Source organism: Podarcis liolepis, assembly GCF_965112155.1.
Source record: "Podarcis liolepis genome assembly, chromosome: 10".
NCBI classification, from domain to species: domain Eukaryota; kingdom Metazoa; phylum Chordata; class Lepidosauria; order Squamata; family Lacertidae; genus Podarcis; species Podarcis liolepis.
This window is the reverse complement of record NC_139562.1, coordinates 7,875,138-7,898,732: the sequence shown is the minus strand read 5'-3', so window position 1 is coordinate 7,898,732 and position 23,595 is coordinate 7,875,138. Positions and strand designations below refer to the sequence as shown.

Sequence of the window (23,595 nt, the reverse complement as noted above, 5' to 3'; positions counted from 1 at the left end):
CCATCAGTCCCAAGCAGGCCGTCCAAGCAGGCCAGGTGAGACAGAATATATAAGTAATAGGGTTCACAAAGCCAGTAAGCTGCCTAGTACAGCTAAGAAGAGCTCATTAGGACCAAGGCAAAGTCTGAGTTGCATGGATAGTCATACAAGGAAATTTAAATTATACAGAAACAGGAGATGGCATTGACCAAGCAGGGAAGGCAAAAGATTTATTAAGCCATTTGGAGTCTAGGAGAACTACAGCAAACCCTCCAAATGTCCTTATTCTCCAGGGACAGTCATGGATTTACAGAAGTCATCTCAGTTTTCTGATTTGATTCTGCAATGTCCTGCTTTTCCTTAGGATGTCCCTATTTTCATCAGAGAAATGTTTTAGAGTATGGAGTTATGCAACCCCTGAGCCAAGGAGATAAATAACTATACAGTGGTACCTTGGTTTATGAACTTAATCCGTTCTGGAAGTCCGTTCTTAAACCAAAGCATTCTTAAACCAAGGTGTGCTTTCCCATAGCAGTGGGGGACTCAATTTACAAATGGAACACACTCAACAGTAAGCAGAACATGTTCTGCTTCCAAGGCAAAGTTCACAAACCAAAACACCTACTTCCAGGTTTGCAGTGTTCTTAATCCAAGTTGTTCATAATCTAAGCTGTTCTTAAACCAAGGTACCACTGTACAACCTTTCTTCTTCTTTGGCGATCACTCGTAGCCAAGTAAGATTGTCTTCCATAAACACGGTTTTAACAATGAGCCCGTGACTGTGGAGGCCAATTCTGGATCCACACATCCTTCCACAGTGGGGACATTGGTTTCCGGGTGGGAGTTGATAAATAATAAAGCGAGATGAGCGCCGCAACCCCAGAGGCGGCCACAACTGGACCTAATGGCCAGGGGTCCCTTTACCTTTACCTTTATATATGTTGGAAGCTGCCCAGGGTGGCTGGAGCAATCCACTCAGATGGGCAGGATATATTATTAGTAGTAGTATTAGTATTATTGGTATTATTAGTATTATTATCCCTATTTTCATCAAGGGATGCTGCAGCTGTCAAGGGAGAAGGAGCAGAATGCTAGCTTTGCTCCTGGATCTGTGGTTCAACACATCCCCTGCAGCTCTGCATCCTGACATTGGCAGCTGAGTCCTCTTGCTGACATCACAGGGGATCTCTTGGCATGGAGGTGCCAGACAAGGATTAAAGCCATATCCTTTTTCCCTCCTCCGGATTCCGCATGCACTAGGAAGCAGATTGGCAGCACAGTGCGGAGTCCAGGTGCCAAGGAAGCCTGAGCCATTGCCTAGCAATGGCTGGAATGAGCCTCAACTGTCCTTTAAACATCTGCTTTAAAAGGTACCTCTCCAGATAATTGCGATCACAGCCAAATCCACATTTTGGGAGAAATCCTAGCTGAAGGATTAGCACCTCCTCCTGCCGTCCCTCCTCGCTTTCACTTTGGCAGTCCGTCTGCCCCTGCGTCAGAGCTTAGCCAGGCCTCTTGGAAAGGGAGGCCTATTACTGAATCCTACAAAAGCCCCTGCCTCAGGGACTGGGGCTGCCACTGCCCGGCTGTAAATCTGTGATCAGCTCGCTTTATTCCTTCGGTAGCTTGGGGAACTATAATTCGCTCATTTGATCGCTGTGCTTCTTCCAACATCAAACATCGCCTTGCGGAGAATAAAAGAGGCAGGGTGGACTATTGAGATCATCTATTAGTTCAACACCACTCTTCATTGCAAGGACCTCTAGCCAATGCTGGTCCTACTCAGAGGAGACTCACTGAAATGAATACACATAGAATCATAGAATCATAGAGTTGGAAGAGACCACAAGGGCCATCGAGTCCAACCCCCTGCCAAGCAGGAAACACCATCAGAGCACTCCTGACATATGGTTGTCAAGCCTCTGCTTAAAGACCTCCAAAGTAGGAGACTCCACCACACTCCTTGGCAGCAAATTCCACTGTCAAACAGCTCTTACTGTCAGGAAGTTCTTCCTAATGTTTAGGTGGAATCTTCTTTCTTGTAGTTTGGATCCATTGCCCCGTGTCCGCTTCTCTGGAGCAACAGAAAACAACCTTTCTCCCTCCTCTATGTGACATCCTTTTATATATTTGAACATGGCTATCATATCACTCCTTAACCTCCTCTTCTCCAGGCTAAACATGCCCAGCTCCCTTAGCTGTTCCTCATACACATGTATTAAGGGGTCGTTGGGCTAGGTGACCCTCATAGTCCCTTCCAACTCTATGGTCCTGTGATTCTATGGCTCTAATTAGGTTTATTAATTCAGGTCTATTAATTCAGTTCAGTCTACTCTGAGTAAAATGTGGTTGGATATAACCCTGGATCTGCAATGCAGGATGCAACTCACTCATAGAATCAGAGAACTGCCCAGTTGGAAGGGTCCACTACAGTAATCAAGTCCAACTCCCTGCCCTGCGCACTAATTACAGAATTCTTCATTTGCCTGTGCAATTTCATTTTGTTAAGTATTTGCTGAGAATTTCATTGTGGAACTTTTCTTGTGTCCATCCTTTAAGTGGGGTGGACACAAGACTTTTTAAATACAGGCAGCAACCGTTTTAGGCGCCACTGCGCACGTGCGCATCACACCAAACCCGAAAGTGACCCGAAAATGTCACGGAAACATCACTAAAAAGGGTGGGGGGGAATGGGGCACTGTGTTTTCAGGCTTCTTCAATTGTGTTTCAATTATATGCAATTTCACGTAAATTGGGAGTTGGCTGTATACTATAGTCATACCTCTGGTTACAGAGGCTTCAGGTTGCGTTTTTTTGGGTTGTGGACCGCCGAAACCTGGAAGTACCAGAACGGGTTACTTCCGGGTTTCGGCGGTCACGCATGCGCAGAAGCACTAAATTGCACTTCGCACATGTGCAGATGCACCGAATCGCAACCCGCGTGTGCGCAGGCGCGGGTTGCGGACGTGCATTCCGCATGGATCATGTTCACAACCCGAGCGTCCACTGTACTGGGTGATTATTTTAGTGTTTTAGTTTATTGCTGTTTTTAAACTGGCTGCCACACTCTGCCTACAGAGAAATCACTGACAATTAATTTGGCACACAACCAATGCTTCCATCCTGCTGTCTCTTCCATAGCCCCAAGGTCTGCGCATACTCTCATTTTGGGCAGTTCATTGCTGAGAGAAGATGTTGTAGTATTCCCATATGCTCCTCAGTTACTTCTCTGCCTACCTGCTCATCTTTTCACTCAGGGTACTTGCCACCTCTCCATAGAAAGGGCTTGGATCCTGGCACCCAACAGTTTGTTTATTTTAATAACATTTATTCAAAGGTTACACTACAGCTTTGTCTACTGCCATATCACGGAATGATCACTCCAGTCCTCAATCCCACATCACTGTCATGTTGGCTTGCTGAATATCCTCACTTGGAACCCAGCTACCAATCAGGTTGACTAGACATTTTCAATCAATATATCCCCTCCACAGAAACGTCTGTGATGATGATGGCATTAAAATAACCTTTCTGTCCTTCTTCAATAAAAGAGAAAAAGGGAGACCAGATCATGTCAAAGGTGGTTTTTTTATGTGCTTTTTTGGAAATGCCTTTGATTAATCACCGATGGTATGTGAGGCATTCTGATGTTATCAGTTCAAGCCTCTGTTGGTACACTGGCACCTTGGGTTAAGAATTTAATTCGTTCTGGAGGTCTGTTCTTAACCTGAAACTGTTCTTAACCTGAGGTACCACTTTAGCTAATGGGGCCTCCTCCTGCTGCTGCTGCTGCACAATTTCTGTTCTCATCCTGAAGCAAAGTTCTTAACCTGAGGTACTATTTCTGGGTTAGCGGAGTCTGTAACCTGAAGCATATGTAACCTGAAGCATATGTAACCCAAGGTACCACTGTATTCTAATACGGCCTCGGCCCAGTATACCTGGGCCAGTACACCCCCATCGTTCTACCCAGACACTGAGGTCCAGCTCCAAGGCCCTTCTGGCAGTTCCCTCCCTGTGAGAAGTGAGGTTACAGGGAGCCAGGCTGAGGGCCTTCTTGGTAGCGGCACCTGCCCTGTGGAACTCCCTCCCACCAGATGTCAAAGAGAACAACAACTACCAGACTTTTAGAAGACATCTGAAGGCAGACCTGTTTAGGGAGGTTTTTAATGTTTGATGTTTTATCACTTTATTAATAATAATAATAATAATAATAATAATAATAATAATAATATTCTGTTGGGAGCTGCCCCGAGTGGCTGAGGAAACCCAGCCAGATGGGCGGGGTGTAAATGATAAATTATTATTATTATTTGAGCTTTCCTCCCATCGCTGGGCAATAACTAGTCTAGCTGCTGTGGACAGGAAGGAAATTAATTCTTTAGATGTAAGGGTAGAATTTGGGGTTGAATCTAGTGATAATATAGCAAGTGCCGAATTAGGAAGGATAGATGGTTTGGTGATTTTGGAGGCCAGGTAAAGAACTTTTCGCCGAAAGGCATGCATGAAACTTTCACCCAAGAGTTAACGCGAAAACGTAACTCCGGTCTTATCCCACTGGTGCCCTCCTTCATTCAGGTCTCCAGTAAGATAATGGGAGTTGGATGGGGAGGCGCCGTTCAGAGCTGCATCCTAATCGCACACCGCATGTCACTCGTGCCAGCGCAGCAGTGGTTACCGTGCAATTACATGCCACTATGTATAAGTGACAATGCAGTTACAGCTACTTTACCAATTACAGGGGAATTGCAACCCTGAAGCTAAGAGGTTTTTCACTCAGATGTAATTTAGGCAAGAACAGAAGAGAGAATGAAGTTGCTCAAATTTACTGGGAGTTGTGTCTGTGGCTGCTCAGGTATTTATTTTATTTTTATTTTTTGCATCAGATCAAGGAGTGGTGTCAAGTTTCCAGAGAACTATAGAATCTTAATGTGCCACAGACTTCGTCGCCTGTCTTTGCTATCACCACACTTCCCAACATATGGCTTCAGGCAATAATATAGCATGTACCATGCATCGTAAAATGTGTAATTTCCTGGAAGGAAGACTGCATTTCTCTTAGACCAAAGGTTTCCTTCCTGGTGAGTCAAGCAGGCCTTTCATGGGTTACGTTTCATGAGCAAAAGCAAAGGCCGCGTTAGTTTTCCAGGAGTAAAGTACACTTTTTAAGAGCATTTGATCCGAGGCGGCGTAGAACTCCTTTTGGGGCTATATCAGCACTACAAACATATCAAATGTGTACCTGCTGAACTGTCATGGCTGCCAGAGAACCCTAGAAATTGTAGTTTAACAATAGTGCTGGAAATTTTATGTTGGGGAAATATTTCCAACACCACAGAACTGCAGTTTCCATAGTTTCCTGAGTAGTTGAAATAACCATTAATTGTTAGTATGTGGCAACCCTTTGAATATCATAATTGTCTCTTCTACAAGCGAAACATAGCAAACTTCTTCAACCTTTCCTCATAGTCATATGAGGGCTTGCTTCTCCACCACCTTCCAGAAAACTATCTGCGCTCTCTCTCTCTCTCTCTCTCTCTCTCTCTCTCTCTCTCTCTCTCTCTCTCGTAGGTAAAAGGTAAAGGACCCCTGGATGCTTAAGTCCAGTCAAAGGCGACTATGGGGTTTTGGCGCTCATCTCGCTTTCAGGCTGAGGGAGCTGGTGTTTGTCCACAAACAGTTTTCTGGGTCATGTGGCCAGCATGACTAAACCACTTCTGGAACAACAGGACACTGTGACGGAAGCCAGAGTGCACGGAAACGTTGTTTACCTTCCTGCCACAGCAGTAGAATCATAGAATCATAGAGTTGGAAGAGACCACAAGGGCCATCGAGTCCAACCCCCTGCCAAGCAGGAAACACCATCAGAGCACTCCTGACATATGGTTGTCAAGCCTCTGCTTAAAGACCTCCAAAGAAGGAGACTCCACCACACTCCTTGGCAGCAAATTCCACTGTCGAACAGCTCTTACTGTCAGGAAGGCAGTACCTATTTATCTACTTGCACTGGCGTGCTTTCAAACTGCTAGGATGGCAGGAGTCGGGACAGAGCAACGGGAGCTCACCCCGTCGCGGGGATTCAAACCGCCGACCTTCTGAACGGCAAGCCGAAGAGGCTCAGTGGTTTAGACCACAGCACCACCCAGTAGGTAAGGTAGCAGGGAAAGCTTAGAAGAAGCTTGGGTTATCAACTGGCATAAGGGGCAGGATGGTATGATCCAAAAGCAGAAGCAGCTGTTGCTTTTCAGAACAAGGAGGTGTGCACTGTAACTGCAGCTACATTAGCAGGTGGAATGTAGAGCTGGAAGTAAGGACGAGCAAACCTGTCCATTTTGGTTTATCTCGGTTTCCCATTTTTCCAGTTATAGGTTCTGTTTCCCACATTTCCATCTCAGTTCGACAATTCAAAACAAAACAAAAAACCCATGTTTTGTGTTTTTTATCTTGTATCTTGATGCTGTGAACTGCCTTGAGATGTTAAGATGAAGGGCTACATACAAATTAAATAAATAAACTGCAAAATTCAGAGGAGTACGAATTTTGTAGGATAGATGTTTCCCTTCTTGCTTTGTTTCAGAAAGTGGAAGCTGAAGACTGAATCAAATTCCTCCCTCGTCCTTAGCTGAAAGAGACATCGAAATACAATCCAGCTGCTACTCGTCTTTTAAAGATCAAGTGTGCCCAGAATGAACCCAACCAATTACTTGCTGGGTCCTTTCACAGAGGCGAATGGTGAAGAAGACACTCTCCACCCTGGTCTCCCTTTTCCAGCACTCCACAGCAAGAAAGTTCTTCATAAGTGCCAACCCAAGTCCTTTTTGGATGAAGTTTCTTTCTGCAGCTACCCCTTTCCATCGCACCCTGGAGTTTTGCACCATGCCATCCAAATCCATAGTTCACTTTTCAGGCTTTCAGCTCCGTTTGTGTCACCTGCAAATGCTCAGGTACCGTCGTTCCGAATCCATCGTACGGAAGCAAACACACCTCAACGCAAGCCCAGGTGCAGCCGGAAACCTGGCACTAAGGCAGCCTCTGCCGAAGAGCAATTAGCATAATTATTATTTTGTTTTGCAGGCAAAATTGCGACTTGGGCTCCTAAGCGCCTCGGCGCGTGTGACAACAGTGCTTGATAAAATTTCAAAACAACAACAGAGAACGTTTGGCTTGGCATTACTGGAGCGTCTTGGCCTACCTTGAGATTCCTCGGCAAACTGGCAAGCATCCCTGAGTTATCCTGAGAAGGTAGGGGTTTAGCGAAGCAGCCGTTGCTGTGGCAAATGCTGCAATGAAGGTGCCTATCGGGCCATTCACGAGTTAAAAGTCTGATCCTAACCATGTTATGTCAGAAGCAAGCCCTATGGATTTTAATGGGATTTACTCCGACATAGTTATGTGCAGCTTTAAGTGGGATGTGTGCAGCATATTCCCATTCGTTTCAACAGGTCTCTCTTACACTAAACATTCCCAGCATATGGGGCCCTGACAGGGAACGTGAAAAACCTCTGCTGTTTGCAATAGGTAAAGGGACTCCTGACCATTAGGTCCAGTCATCTCACTTTATTGGCCAAGGGAGCTGGCAAACAGCTTCCGGGTCATGTGGCCAGCATGACTAAGCCGCTTCTGGTGAACCAGAGCAGCACACGGAAATGCCGTTTACCTTCCCACCAGAGCGGTACCTATTTATCTACCTGCACTTTTTGGTGTGCTTTCGAACTGCTAGGTTGGCAGGAGCAGGGACCGAGCAACGAGAGCTCACCCCGTCACAGGGATTTGAACCAACGGCCTTCTGATTGGCAAGCCCTAGGCTCTGTGGTTTAACCCACAGTGCCACCCGCGTCTCAGCTGTTTGTAATACCTCTTCTCTTATTTCGGTACTTAATACCCCCATCAGTGCAAAATTGCACTTCTCTATGGGACTCTTATCTATGCATGTGGGAATACAATTACTATTGTTTTATAAGGATAGGTGATCTTATAAGCTGTTGTTCTGAAAATTAGTGCCCATCAAAACATTAGCATGCATGGTTCCCAACTGGAAGGTACAGAGACTGAGTTTAATTTTCACACTGTTTCTGCTTTAGAAACAAAATCTCTTAACTCCGAGCTAGAGGAGGAGCTGTGGTCTTTTCTCTATCGAACTGAACCTCAAAGAGGATTGAGAAACATCAAGGTCAGGCATAGGCAAACTCGGCCCTCCAGATGTTTTGGGACTACAACTCCCATCATCCCTAGCTAACAGGACCAGTGGTCAGGGGTGATGGGAGTTGTAGTCCCAAAACATCTGGAGGGCCGAGTTTGCCCATGCCTGATGAAGGCTGAAAGCCTCTTTAAGGCCCTGTGTGATATTAGAGAGATGCCTTGTGCTTCTTCTGGAAAAGGCCCTCAAACCTACTTTGGAAAGGCTCAGAATATGGGAAGAAAGCTAATTATGAGTGCCTCTGAGACTGAGCGCAAAGTCTGGGAAAATCAGAACCTTTTTTAAAAAGGAAAAGAAAAAAAAATGTGCTTGCCACTGGTTGCAAGCAATTATACAGGCTTCTGACATTGCCAGATCCGGGGTGCTTCTCTGTAGCTGTGATGATGCAACTTCCACTGTCAAAAAAAAACACCCTCGCTGCATCCCTAGCCCTAAGCAATTTCAGACGGCATCTGCTAGGATGGTGTGTGGGTGTTGCTTCTGTTTTAACAAAGTACAGAAACTTGTGAAGGCAAGCAGAGTTCCCACCCACACCCTCCCTTTGCAGATGTCACAGCCCTGGGGTCGGAGAGGGATTTGGCTGGAGCTAAATCCAGTTGAGCCCATTACCACACTGCTCAACAGAATGATTATTGTGCAGAACTCGAGTCGCGCCGCAGCCCCCAGACCAGCGCTGCTTTAAATAGCACCCAAATGTCTCTGTGAAATGTCTCTGATACTTTGCTTCCAGCTCTTTGGCTCCCCGGTTCCTTTTCACTTGGTTTAAAGAAGAAGGGAAGGGGGCAAAAGAGCCTCTTGCGTAACGATTCCCTTCAGCTTACTAACTGGCAAAGCAACATAACAGCAAGGCAATGTGAGGTCAGGTTTGGCTATAAGCGGCATGTAAACAACAGCACGGAGGAGCATGCAGGAAACCGCCAGCAAGGCCACATGTGACAAAAACCTACTGAACCACATACGAAAGCAGCCGGGGTCCCCTGCAGCCATGCCAGGCACAGCATCTAAAATCAACTCCTTCCCAAGTAAATCTAATCGGTCGTGAGGCGTACGGCGAAGAATTACTTGCAGCTGCCAAGGGAAAGCTCTGAAAAACTAGGGCTGGGGAGGAAGGTTTGGGGAGAGGGGAACGGGCAAAGAAAGCACCCCCTGGGCAAAGTTCACCTGCACGAGGAGCGGATTAGGATCACCGTCCTGTTCTGGGCGAGAACGTATCTGCCCCGGGGTGGTGGGCCAATCGCACAAAGGGCAGGCTTAATATAGGCTCCGCAGAGAGGGCATCAGGGAGGAGGATTTCGCCTGAAATATCTCAGACACAATAGCACCAGTCAGCCGCCCCAGGCCCTGTTCCACCCTGAATGAGCATGTTGTGTGAGAAGGGTCGAGGGGGGAAAACAAGAAGTCAAGGCACAGCGATGCTTTAAGTTGGGAAGGCTTGGCAAGCGGCCAGTTAAAGGGGCAGGCCGGTTTTTGGGACTCCTTTTCCCTCTGCAATGTCTTATTTGAGCACACCATCATCCTCACATCCATCAGCCTCACTCAGAAAGTCTGGAGACAGAAGAACCTCTTAGAGGTGGCCTCGTATAGGCAGCATTTCATTGCTGTTCATTGCAGGATTGCAAAGCACTATGAAAGCTTGCAGACCTACTTGATCCGAAATAACAGTGAATCGAAGTGTGCACAGTGCAGGCAATGATAACTCTGCTGTTCACCCTACAACTTTGTCGAAATTTACTGCCTGCCTTCAGCCATAATTGGCTCTATGATGTCAGACAGGGCTGACCCAGAAGCACTTTCCTGCACAGAAATCTTCTGTTTTTTTATAATACTTAAAGCCAAAATGAAAAAAGCATAAAACTAGTGTTGAGCTGAAAGTTCTGAAAGGATAACTTTCAGCTCAAAGTTACAGGGAGCTTAAGAGGATGAAAGGGGAACTAAAAGTGCTAATTTCATAGAGTTGTGGAGTTAGAATCATCTAGTCCAATCCCCTACAATGGAGGAATATGCAGGTGCCCCATACAGGGATTGAACTTGCAACCTTGGCATTATCAGTGCCATCAGAAGAAGAAGAAGAGTTTGGACTTGATACTCCGCCTTTCATTCCCTTTAAGGAGTCTCAAAGCGGCTAACAATCTCCTTTCCCTTCCTCCCCCACAACAAACACTCTGTGAGGTGAGTGAGGCTGAGAGACTTCAGAGAAGTGTGACTAGCCCAAGGTCACCCAGCAGCTGCATGTGGAGGAGCGGGGAAGTGAACCCGGTTCACCAGATTACGAGTCCACCGCTCTTCACCACTACACCACGCTGGCTCTCAGTGCCTAACCAATTGAGCTACTCAGGCTCCCAACTGCCCCCTTGCTTTGCTGCTGCCAGTTCTGCAGTGACAGGTCCCCTTGATCCCAGTCCCACCATTGACCCATGGAGGATCTGAATTCAGAGGAACCCCAGTTCACCCAGGGAAGCGTGCTTAGCGCCCTCTGCTGCACCCTCCCAGCCTGAGGACATGGCTCTCTCTGATTCTGGGGAAGACTCCCTTGTGGCTTCTCCTCCTCCATAGCCACAAATGTGACTGCGGAATCAGCTATGGATCCCCAGAGGGCTGCAGCCAGCCACCCCTGGGTGGTGGAGTCACTGGAAGGAAAATACCCTGCCAGTCGTTTTAAGCCCTCGGTCCTTCACTGAGACATCATCTATAGCCTAGACAACATAGTCCATAGCTCTGCCAACAGGGCCTACTGGGAGCTGTCCAGCATCCTGACTAGGACTTAACCTACCCTGGTGGGACTTGCCTTGCCCAGACTTGACCTGAATGGCAGAGCAGTCCTTTCTTTTGTCTGCCACGGATAGCCTTCGCTTCCAATTTGCCCAGTCCTCTTTTAAAACCATCCAAGTTGGTGAATTCTTACTACCTCTTCGTTATATATATTTTAGGGTCCAGGTGAAAATGTTCTTCTTCAGCCAAGCCTTTGGCTGATTAATACTCTACAGCCTTTTAAATGTGCCTGTGGAAAGAGGGGGTTTGCTGTTTTGTTTTAATTATTTACTTGTGTTTTTATCTTGTAGCTTATACCGGGAACTGCTATGAGATCCTAGGACGAAGGGTGGTGTATAAATTTATTTCAATCAATACAGGTGGGAAGAGCACTGTTGCACTTGCAACAAGTGCATTAAAATCCAGTCTCTAAAAAGTCCTGAATGCACCTCTTTCCTTCATTTGAATTTATACAACTGGCCACGCAATTTTATTTTATTTTTAATGAGGCTTCTTGGCTTCTAAACCAGCTGTTGCCAACCTGGAGTCCTCTAGATTTTTGGACTACAAATCCCATCAGTGCTCCCACCAGGGGCTGATAGGAATTGTAGCCCAAAATGCCTCGAGGGCACCAGGCCCTCTAAGGCTGTTCTAAACCACAGGCAACCCCTCTTCCATACACAGCATCTTCCTCCCAGCTGCTGAGAAAACAGCAAAGCATGGCTGAGTTACCAACTTCCCGTTTGACTGGCTTGACTCTAGTGGTCACAGCTGCCACTATGGCTCAGCAGCGAAGCGTTCCAGTTTGCTGCAGAAACTGCAGACGGCGGGGCTTCAGCTTGATATTTCACTCTCTTGGTTCCCGCCCCTGCCCTTCCAGCCTGAGCAGCAAAATGCAGCCCTGATCCCTTCCTCCTTTGCAATTATTCGTGCTCATGCCGCACTCCATTACAGCCAGAGACAAGGATGCGGCCAGTCGGAATACAGACCCTGGACAAGCCATTACTCTGGGAAGGGAGTGCAAACAGCCAGGCGGAGGGACGTGGATGGTTTCCAAAGCCATTTGCCGCTGCACTAAAGCAAAAAGGTGGAGGAGAAAGGAATAGCATGTGTTAGGTGAATGCCTGCTTGGGTTTTCAACAGGTGGGCCCATTGTATGCAACAGAAGGAGACTGGCGACATGTTTTTGGCACGGGGCATGCAAAAGCTCTCACATTCTTGGAGCAATTCAAAATTAAATGTGTGGCCATCTTGACTCTGAAAAGCCCTTTTAGCAATTATTCAAGGAAGCCCTGAGAACAGGGACAAAGGTACTCGTGCACTTTAACTGTGGGGCTTGTTCTAAAAGCAGTAGCAGCTGCATTCCCCATTGCTTTGCCCTGAGGAATAGCCCAGTCGGTAAAGCATGAAACTTTTCATCTCAGGGTCATGTGGGTGAGCTCCACATTGAGTGAAATATTCCTACATTGCATGGGGTTGGACTACTAGATGATTCTTGTGCTGCCTTCCAACTTACAATTCTATGATTCTATGGTTCTTAGTGTTTCCCCTCTGCCTTTTCAGGCCCAAGCTGCCAAGATAAGGGCAGGAAGTATTGCCCTCGCTCTGATTTGACTTCATGGTTATCCTATCTAGGAAATCAGATGTCACGAAGCCAACTCAGAGGGAGGGTAGCCATGTTTTAAAAGGGTGCTAAGCAGTGGCAGGGAGCTGCAGGTTGCAGAAAACAAGGCAGCTGTGGACAGGAGGCAAAGACTGAGTGAAGAAAGTCATCAAAAGGATGGTTTTCATGTTTTGTTTTACCCACCTTTAACCCTTCTCTACCTGAGACCTGACAGCCTTCTCGTCCTTATCCTCTAGTGCAGAAGTTCTCAACCTGCGGGAACCCAGATGTTGTTGGACAACAACATCTGGGGACCCACAGGTTGAGAAAGGCTGCTCTAGTGCTTAGAGTGCTAGACTAGGACCTAGGAAACCAGGGTTCAAATCCCTGCTCAACCATGAAGCTCACTGGGTCACACTGGGCCTGTCACTCACTCTCAGCCTAACCTGCCTCAAAGGGTTTTTGTGAGGATTTAAATGGTGGGCAGAGATCCATGTATGCCACCTTGGAGAAATAGGGGGCACATAAATGAAAGAAATAAATAAAATAAAGTTGGCAACCATCTTTAAGATACCCCAGAATGCCCTGCTTGGAAGGGCATAGGGGTGGGGTGGGGGTAGAGAATGGCATCCCTAAACTGCTATTCCCATTCCCATCTCCACTACCACAAAGGGGGGGGGAATGGCCTTCAGAATGGGGCATTCTGGGAAAAATAAAAAATGGGTGGTACCGTACTTACCGCTCTATAAGATGCATTTTCTCCCCTCCTAAAAAGTAAGGGGAAATGTGTGTGCATCTTATGGAGCGAATGCAGGCTTCGCAGGCTATCCCAGAAGCCAGAACAGTGAGAAGGAGTGCTGTGCAGTGCTCCCTCTAGCTGTTCTAGCTTCTGCCTTAGTGGCGCGAAGCCTCCGCAGGGCAGCAGGGAGCTTTCATCCTGCTCCCCTGCGGAGGCTTCGCGCAGCTATCCCTGGCTTTTGTGGGAGGTGGGGTAAGGGACAGAGCGCGTGGCTCTGTTCCTTCCCCCACCTCCCAGAAAAGCCCCCAAGAGCCGCGCTCCCTTTAAAGAGCACGCGGCTCTTGTGGGAGGTGGAGGGAAGGGCAGGAGGCTTGCTTTCGCTGAAGCCAGGAGGGCAAGAGGGATCGGTGTGCACCGATCCCGCTTGCTCTCCTGGCTTCAGGGATAGCCCCGCAAAGCCTCCTGAGCGAAGAGGGAGGAGCGCTCCCTCTTTGCTCAGGAGGCATCTTATTTCTTGTTTTACTCCCCTAAAAACTAGGTGCGTCTTATGGCCGGGTGCGTCTTATAGAGCAAAAAATACTGCCCCAATTCCCTTTATTTTTGAAAATGGGGCTGCCGAATGGAAGAAGGATGTTGGTTTGACACAGATCAAAAGAATTCCCCTCCCAAACTGCACCCACAGACTTGCATTATGTGCCCCCCTCACTTCCATCACCACCATTCCTGTCTCAAAGGACAACCGAGGGTTTCTAGTTAGCATCCTGACTTACTGCACTGCTGCAGCGGATATCCTTCACTTTAAGCCAGGCCAAATCCAAAGTGCCTTCGCCCCTATAGCAGGACTGCAGCCTGTCCTTAATGCGGTCATTGATTCTTTTCAGAGCAAAGATGCACAGGGCTGACTCGTCCAAGGACTTCATCTTCCTCTTCTGCCCCTTGGAGAAGACGGTGAAGAGGACGTCGTCCTCCGGCCTGATGCCCAGTGACCTGGCCAAGATGGCTCCCGCCTTGGACAGGTAGGCAGCCTGCAGCAATCGGTATTCCACGCCGTTCTTCTCGCAGCCAATGGGCACTTCGACGTACGAGTTGAAGGCCGTGTCCTCTTTGCAAAGGCGGACCAGCTTGGAAGTGTAGACTTGCTCCTTAGTGGTGGAGCCCGGAGGAGAAATCATCTCGGGCTGGAGGGTGAGAAAGTAGACAAAATTACCACTGCTGAAGCCATAGATGTAGTATATGTCGAAGTCAGGGATGATGGTGAACGTATCCGACGGGATCTTGATCATGGAGGCCACAAACTCATCGTGGAAAACATAAGCAAACATCCCTTCTGCCTCAGAGTTCTTGGGGAGCTTTCTGCTAGAAATTGTGGGGAAGTACTCTGGCTTGCCATCCACTGCGGTAGCAATGAAGAGCTTGTCATCCATGTTGGTGTAAGACACTATCACCCCAAAAACCGAGCCGCTCTCGTTCACCCCGGAGAGGTAGTGTTCCTTGTTGTGGAAGGGCTCTCCGAGCTTAAACAGGTCGTCCAACCTCAAGAGTTTGCAGATGCCCTGGTACAGGCTGCCGCAAGCTATCAGCCTGTTCTCCTTGTAGTCTATGAGGAGCATCTTATTGATGTTGTTTGTGGACTTCAAGGGTTCGTTGCAAGGCTGGACCAGTTTGGGAGGGTAGCACTTTGGGTTGTCGCTATCCGGGCCCGTCTGGTGAAACGTCAGCATCTCCAGATCGCTGGAGAGTTTGTAGATCCAATTGACGGCCCCCAGGTAGATGTTGCCTCTCCTCTCGTCCACCACCAAGTGGTTGAAAAGCACGTCCGCCGTTTCCACAGTGAAGGTGAGGAAAGGTCTCTTTGGGTTGGAAGGCTGCTGCCTCGTGGTGGAAGGCAGCATCACGGCGCAGGGAAGGAGGTGCAAGACGAGGCAAGTCCACCTCCATGTGTCTCCCGACATGGTTACAAAAAAAGAGAGTTTTGTATTCCTAGAGCGGCAGGAAGTGACGTTAGAGGTGTGAGCGTTGTCAAAGTGCCGACCCTCCGGTGGAGATTATCCTAAGGGGAAAAGGGGTGGGGGAGAGAGAGAGGGGGAGAAAGAAACATTATTGAGAAGCATGTCCCCAACCTCCCTACTTCAAAAACCATGCCATCATCAGAGAAAGCGTCTTTAATTGCTAATCCTCGCCTTTTCATCTCTGCAGCAAGGCTGGCACAAAGGGAGCCCCCTCAAACGATGAGATGCCAAGGCAGAATAAGCAAGCAGCCAGGCTCGTTGTCAAAACAGCAGAGAATATACTAGGAGGGCGAGAGAAGCGGGCGGAGGTTCAGATTAAACAAAGCGCCTTTCAGGGCAGCAGCCTAGTACCATGAAGAGTACTCATGGTACTATTTAGGTGTTAAAGGTAAAGGTACTCCTGACAATTAGTCCAGTTGCAAACGGCTCTAGGGTTGCGGCGCTCATCTCGCTTTACAGGCCAAGGGAGCTGGAGCCCATCTGCTTTCACAGACAGTATTTCTGGGTCATGTGGCCAGCATGACTAAGCCGCTACTGCTGAAGTCAGAGCAGTGTACGGAAATTCCGTTTACCTTCCCACCGGAGTGGTACCTATTCATCTACTTGCACTGAGTGCTTTCGAACTGCTAGGTTGGCAAGAGCTGGGACGGAACAACAGGAGCTCATCCTGTCATGGCACAGTGATTTAACCCACAGTGTTAAGCAGGTGCAAATCCTCCAGCCATAAGCCATAGTTGTCCCATCTCCTGGTGCCACCCCACCTAGATGTGGTCCTCAGAGCTCTGCCACCACCATCACCTATGCCAATCAGCTCCAGAAACCCAGACTCCTCCCACCTGATCTCCACCTGCCTTGAGCCATGCTTCTCTAGCTGCACTTTTACATGGAAGTGCGCAGAATGACTCTAAAAGCGTAAGTAAGAAAGATGACCCAGTTATACTTGGGTAAATCTGGGAAGAGGATCACCATATCAAATCGCACTCATCCATGTGCAGAAAAGCCTGCCAGAGCTAACCACTGGCTGTGTCCTGTACACCTGTATTTATTTATTTGATTAATTTTCATTTCATTTGGTAATAAAACAACAACAACCCACAAAGCTGTTTGCAAAAAGGGTAAAACAAAATAAGAATTAAAAGTGATTAAATAGCTGGTTAAAGTGTTTGAACAGCAATTAAAATCAGCAATAAGCTAAACATGGGTTGAAAGATGCTTCATATTTGTCTAGGCGTGTCAAAGCAAAAAAGAGTACAGTGGTACCTCGGGTTACAGACGCCTCAGGTTACAGACTCCACTAACCCAGAAATACTACCTCGGGTTAAGAACTTTGCTTCAGGATGAGAACAGAAATCATGCTCCGGCAGCGTGGCAGCAGCTGGAGGCCCCATTAGCTAAAGTGGTGCTTCAGGTTAAGAACAGTTTCAGGTTAAGAATGGACCTCCAGAACGAATTAAGTACTTAACCCGAGGTACCACTGTACAGCAAAGGGGCGTCAACAGGCCTGATGTCAACAGCCAGGGAGTTCCAAAGTTTGGGTGCTGCCACACAAAAAGATTGATTTGTTATAAATGTGGGATGAGTGTGTACGTCACTGAGAGTGCACCCCCCCAAAAAAGTGTGAAGAATCACGGTTCCCTATTTATTGCACACGTATTATACAAACACTTGTGGCATCCATACTTTCTCAAGCCTTCAAATGTGTGATCAGCTGTCAGGAAGCAGCCATGCCTTCACAAACACAACTTGGAAATATTCCTTTCCTTCCTTTTTACTCATCGCTGCACCCACACAATTCTAATAATAGTAAAGATCCCCATTCAAGTGAATGTGGAGTAGTGAGTGACAGGGCTTTGCACAGGCAGGGAGAAGCGACGCAAAGGCGCCACGGGGTACCTGAGATATAGCGCGCCTTCAGAGCAATTGGATCACATTCACCATATGCCCAGCGCCATCCATGGAGCAACAGGTGGCTCAGGATCCAGCTCCCCAAAACAAGTCATCAGGTATTTGCTGAACGAGGAGAACCTGCCGAGCTCTCTTGCTGAGTCTCCAGCACAGCATCTCCCCAAATGCAGAGACAAAGAATTGTAGCGCCTCCAAAACGCTCGTGGCTCATATCCGAGTACAGGGAAATTACAGCGCCTCCGTCAAAAAAACAAAACAAAACAGCTAATGTGATAGCAATACCCAGCCTATCATCGCACGCTGCTCCGAAGAGACTGATTAAAAACAAACACCAAGGAAACAAAAGATAAAGAGCGAGGCAGAATGAGGCCGGAGGCTTCCGGATTCTGCCGCTTTGTTTATTTCCAGACAAAACTCAAGCCAGCTTTCTACAGCAGCTTTGAAACGACAGCAAAGAGGATGCTTGTAGGAAGACAGGAAAACAGAGGTGGCATTAGGTGTGTGTGGAACCACAAAGAGAAATGTCACCTTTAGTATCAAGGGCCGGCCAGACCATTAGCCTCGCTGAGGTAGCCGCCTCAGGCGGCAAGTTGGGGAGAGCTGGAAAGGAAAGAGAAGGGCGTTCTCGTGTGTTTTTGCCTTTCCTTCTCCTGCAAATGCTGCAACGCGAAGGTCTCACCGCCACCAGCTTGTGCAGAGTTCAGGGCCTGCCAGCTTCTCAGACTGCCTCCAGTCACCTCAGGTTGTGGCTATCATAAAACTACACTCCGCTCCGTAATCCTTTGCGATTACAGCAGCCAGCAAAACGTCACCTAAACAGATGTTGGAAGCAAATCTGGGTGTCTCTCCTTGGACAGAAGATCCCAGGTACAGTGGTGCCTCGCAAGACGAAAAGAATCCGTTCTGTGATTCTCTTCGTCTAGCGTTTTTTTCGTCTTGCGAAGCAAGCCCATTGACGGATTAGCGGATTAGTGCTATTAGCGGCTTTTAGCGGCTTTTAGCTGCTTATCTGCTGATTGGATCAGCTGATAAGCGGCTTAGCGGCTTAGAAAAAGGGGGGGAAGGGAAAAAAACCAGCAGGAACTCGCAAGACATTGTTGTCTTGTGAAGCAAGCCCATAGGAAATTCGTTTTGCAAAGCACCTCCAAAACGGAAAACTCTTTCGTCTAGCGAGTTTTCCGTCTTGCGAGGCATTCGTCTTGCGGGGCACCACTGTAATTTTATGTTGTGAGCCACCCTGAGATCTACGGGTATAGGGCAGTATACAAATTTAAGAAACAACATACATACATACATACATACATACATACATACATATCCCCTGAATCTTATACTGTAAACCGCCCTCTGATCCTCGGATGAAGGGCGGTATATAAATTTAATAAATGAATGAAATAAATAAACCTCCATGGCAGGCTAGGAGAGAACCCTGCCTGAAACCTTTGAGAGCTACTGCCGGCCAGTGTAGGCAATATGAAGCTAGATGGACGCAGAGTCTGACAGGCAGCTCCCAGTGTTCACATGAGTGAGGCCAAAGAGAGTTTCAGTATGAAAACTTTCCAGCGGGGTTCTGCCGACCACTAAGGTTATCACCAGTTGCCACCTAAAGCAAAATCTGTTGTGGTTTTTGAAAGGTCCGTCCCCGGGCAAAACTGCTAACACCTGGTATGGTTTTGAACGTCCCTACCTGCAAAAACAGGGACTTCTCTATGGGACACTTAGGGACACGGGTGGCGCTGTGGGTTAAACCAGAGAGCCCAGGACTTGCCGATCAGAAGGTCGGCAGTTCGAATCCCCTCAACAGGGTAAGCTCCCGTTGCTCGGTCCCTGCTCCTGCCCACCTAGCAGTTCGAAAGCACACCAGTGCAAGTTGATAAATAGGTACCACTCCGGCAGGAAGGTAAACGGCATTTCCGTGTGCTGCTCTGGTTCGCCAGAAGCGGCTTAGTCATGGTGACCACATGACCCGGAAGCTGTATGCCGGCTCCCTCGGCAGGTAAAGCGAGATGAGCGCCGCAACCCCAGAGTCATCCACAACTGGACCTAATGGTCAGGGGTCCCTTTACCTTTTTACCTGCAAAAACACAGGCAGAGGGCACTGGGATGGATCTGCTGTGAGATTTCAAAGACGTGTGTGGTGCGCTTCTCAAAACGCCGGGGAGCGTACTGTTTCGGGGTGCCCTTGAGCAAACATCGCAAGCGAGGCCACAGCACCCGGGATGTGTGCTTTGCTGAATTCTTGTGCTGCAAAGCACATCCCGTCTCCCAAGCCGCTTGGAGCTCTTTAAAGCAAAGGGCTGAGGCGCTCGGAGGAAGCAGCCAGCTGTGAGCTTTTTATTGGTCACGTTTGAACTGGCTGGGTAACCGCACAACGCTGATTAAATACCCCGAAGTCATGCGCCGCACTGTAGCAGACACAGCAAGAAATCTAGCCTGGCACTCTTCCCATGCTCCCTTGGTGGTGGTTGTGTGTTGTTGTTTTTTACCCTCTCAGGAATAATTCTCAGGGCCTTGGCTCTCGCTGTGGTAAATCTGCGCCTAGGCTGTCCCATTTGAGGCTGCAGTAGAGGCCTCACAAGACTGAGGCAGATCCCCATAAGCAGAATAACTTCCGCAATGAAATAATAATCATAAGTTCCGGCAAGTTCCGGATGAAAAAAAGCCCTGTGTGGAGAGAATTCGTTTATATAGAGGAATGTTTCAGTCAAAACATCTTTCGGTCTCAGGTGGTGTGGCCCAAACGACACGTTTGCCACCTTAGCAAGAATTGTTGGGGTTTCCGGACAAATTTCAAAAATAAACCACTTCTTCAAGCAGTGCTTAGTTTAACTATGGAAGAGAAGGAAGCCTCCATGCTAGATGGCTTTAAAAGATGCTTAGGCAGATTCCTGAAGGAGAGGGCCATCAATGGCTACTAGCCAAAATGTCTTTTCTGTGCCTCTACAGGGAGAAGCAGCTAGTCTTCTGAATATTTATATTGTTCTCAAGTTGTTAACCAAGCCTCTCAGATGTGTGGCAGTTGCTGAGTTGCGAAGGGAGCACTCTGTGCACGATTTTTTATTTTTTTTTACCTCACGAGGGCCAAAACTGAGACCAAACACAGGTTTGCTATCTGAGAAAGAAGGAGGCCTCACTGGTACACAGCCCCAAATAGGCAGGCGCTATCTTCACCTCCTTGCTCTTCCTGCTCAGGATCTATAATATAAATTATAGTGCTGTATAATGAAGATGTCTCTGTGAGGAGGCTGTTCCACACTTGGGGCCACCACAGAGGAGGCCCTCTTCCCAGGCTGTCACCCCCGAGCCTCTGAGGGTGCAGGAACTGCCAAGAGGGCTTCCTTTGCCTATCTCAGCACCCAAAAAGGTATGTAGGGAGGGAGGCAGTCTTTCAGATATTTGGGACTGCATCGATTAGGGCTTTAAAACATGGCCCAAGAAGATGGGGGACACAATCAGAGCAAATCAGGTTTCACTTGGCACGGAAGTCTCACAAAAAGCACCTCAGAAGGCAGTGGATTCTCCTTCGTCTGAGGTTTTTAGACCGATATTGGCAGGTGTTTTTTCTGTCATGATTCCTGCAAGGGGTTGGACTAGATGACCTTTGGTTTGTCTCCCAACTCTACAGTTCTGCAATGCTACAGTCCAGTTTCACAGCTCTCCTCTTTTTGTGTGTGGAAAACCACAGAAACGGGAGTTAACGGGAGAGCCAAGTTGCGCCACCCACATGTCCTCTTAACAAGCTGTGGCCTTCAGCTTTTCTCACGTCTCCCCTTTCCCGAGCTCTGCGAGGGGACAGCTGGCAGGATGGACCTCGCAGTTAATGAACCGCTGCCAGCGCTAATCCGGCACTGCCTCCCTCCACTTACCTTTGCTCTGCTCCAGGGATGCCGGAGCGAGAGGGGGCCCTGCGTGGGATGCTGACTAAGGCAAGCTTGCGGCAACAGATTCGCTGTGCAGCAATTCTGCGCCAAGCTCAGCTACACAATCCTCCTTAATCTCAGCTGAACATTTCCTTTCCCCCTCCGGCTTCTTTTAATAAACCCTGATTACCATGGGCAGAGCTTTTTCTTTGGGAACCTGCACGGAGAGAGCGAAAATTCAGACAAGGGACATTGTCAACAGCTCCCCCACCTCAGCAAAGCGCACCTTCCAACTGCAGCTATAAGTCCCTTCTCCCTCCCTTTAAGTCACAGCCAGGTGGAAATTGAAGGCAGGCCCTCCCTCTGCGAGGATCCTGCCCGGAGAGAGTCTTTTCTACCGAGCTTAGAGTAATAAACAGATCTCAGCCGCACAAACACACGCCGAAATAATAATAATAAAAAAGCAAGCTGCAGCATGTCCAAACAGAGAGATTAAATTTCTACACCTCCGCGGGAAATCTCCAGGGGCTGTTTAACTCCAGACCAAACACCTGACCGATTCCGGCAACTGGCTCATCCGGTCCAGGAGATAATCTTCTGCGCTGGGCCATGCTGTGTGCATCAGACACGGCACACACAGAACATGAACAACATGGGACAATTGTCTCTCTGTGTGTGTGTTCCCGCGCTTGGTGCCTGTCAGGAAGGATATGCCCATTGGAAATCAGGAACAGCTCTCTTAAAGCACAAAGCATAAGAACTGTTTTCCCATTTGCCATGGCGCTAGGCTGCAATTCCCTGCAAGTTTGGGAAGCATCAATGTCACATTTGCATCCCACCTCTCCTCCAAGGAGCAGCACAAGGTGGCACATATGGGTCTCACCCTCCTCCCCATTTTATCCCCACAACTTCCCTGTGAGGTAGGTTCGGCTGAGAAAGTGTGACTGGAAGAAGAAGAAGAAGAAGAAGAGTTTGGATTTGATATCTCGCTTTATCACTACCCGAAGGAGTCTCAAAGCGGCTAACATTCTCCTTTCCCTTCCTCCCCCACAACAAACACTCTGTGAGGTGAGTGAGGCTGAGAGACTTCAGAGAAGTGTGACTAGCCCAAGGTCACCCAGCAGCTGCATGTGGAGGAGAGGAGATGCGAACCCGGTTCACCAGATTACGAGTCTACCGCTCTTAATCACTACACCACACTGGCTCTCTCAAGCTTCATGGCCAAGCAGGGATTTGAACCCTAAAATAATAATAAACCACTGAGTGGTACATATAATATTCAAGAACAGCAAGCATAAATTTTGAAGCTGAGATTTTCAGAAAACCCAAACCCTGATTCAGATCTATTTCTTAGGGAGGGTAGGATGAGTTGGAATGTGGGCATTGTGTGGGATGTGAAACACAGAGCAGTCAAGTACAAGATCCCTAGAGTGGACATAAAAAGGGGATGTCTGGGCCAGCCAGTCGGAACTTCATGTTTCCTCCTAAGCTGGGACAGACTTCCTCTGCATGTGACCAGAGGTGGACGGGGCCTCACCTGTGCAGGTAACAAAAGCATAGGACTGGCCGCCATCTCTCTCTCTCTCTCTCTCTCTGACTACATTCATCAAAGAAGCAACATCTGCCTAGCCTAAGATGCTCTCAGCCAAGAGAGGACAAAGGGACTGTCTCTTTATGGGATAGATTCCAGGTATATTACTTTTGCAACTTGAGTCTGCCTTCTGGGATCCATCTATGAACAGAATGAGAGAGTGAGCAAACTCTTTCTATACTTTTATAGAAGACGGTGTCATGTCTATTTCTTTTATGAGGGACTAAAGGGGAAATTGGGACGCGGGTGGCACTGTGGTCTAAACCACACAGCCTTGGGCTTGCCAATCAGAAGGTCGGTGGTTTGAATCCCCATGTCCGGGTGAGCTTCTGTTGCTCGGTCTCTGCTCCTGCCAACCTAGCAGTTCGAAGGCACATCAACGTGCAAGTAGATAAATAGGTACCACTCCGGCGGGAAGGTAAACGGCATTTCCGTGCGCTGCTCTGGTTCGCCAGAGGCGGCTTGGTCATGCTGGCCACATGACCCAGAAGCCGTACGCCGGCTCCCTCGGCCAGTAGAGCGAGAAGAGCACTGCAACCCCAGAGTCATTCGCAACTGGACCTGGCGGTCAGGGGTCCCTTTACCTTTAAAGGGGAAATTACCAGGTAACTTATTTTAGAGGCTTTAGCGAGCCTGAGCAAACACATCCGCTGTGCAAGTTTAAAAGGGGGGGTGTTACTCTGCTAAATTGTAGACCTTGTTAACACAAGTTGGAAAGGATATAATCAAACAATATATCCTCTCCTACATCCCTGAACATTCCCACACATTGGCCCAGTTAATCCCAATGGAATCTACTGGGAAGAGGTTCGAGAGTGGGCAAAAGCTTCTCTGGGCAACTCACTACCTTTCAGTCTAACTCTAGCCCTCACCAGGTTGAATACCAATGTGAGAAACTAAGACACAGGTTAAAGAAACAATATAGAGTTGCCACTGCACATTGGCTTTGAAACACACCACCGGT

At 48.1% G+C, this 23,595-nt stretch overlaps 1 protein-coding gene across 2 annotated transcripts in view; it reads right to left on the bottom strand.

Annotated features, from left to right (window-relative positions):
• PLXNA4 (plexin A4) overlaps positions 1-23,595 on the bottom strand; it is a 600,353-nt gene that overhangs the window by 533,334 nt on the left and 43,424 nt on the right. For both annotated transcript variants that reach the window (XM_083460906.1, XM_083460907.1), the window contains exon 2: positions 14,037-15,316. In XM_083460906.1, coding sequence (XP_083317032.1) covers positions 14,037-15,218 — 1,182 coding nt within the window. In that variant the 5' untranslated portion in view covers positions 15,219-15,316. The remainder of the gene's footprint in view (positions 1-14,036; positions 15,317-23,595) is intronic.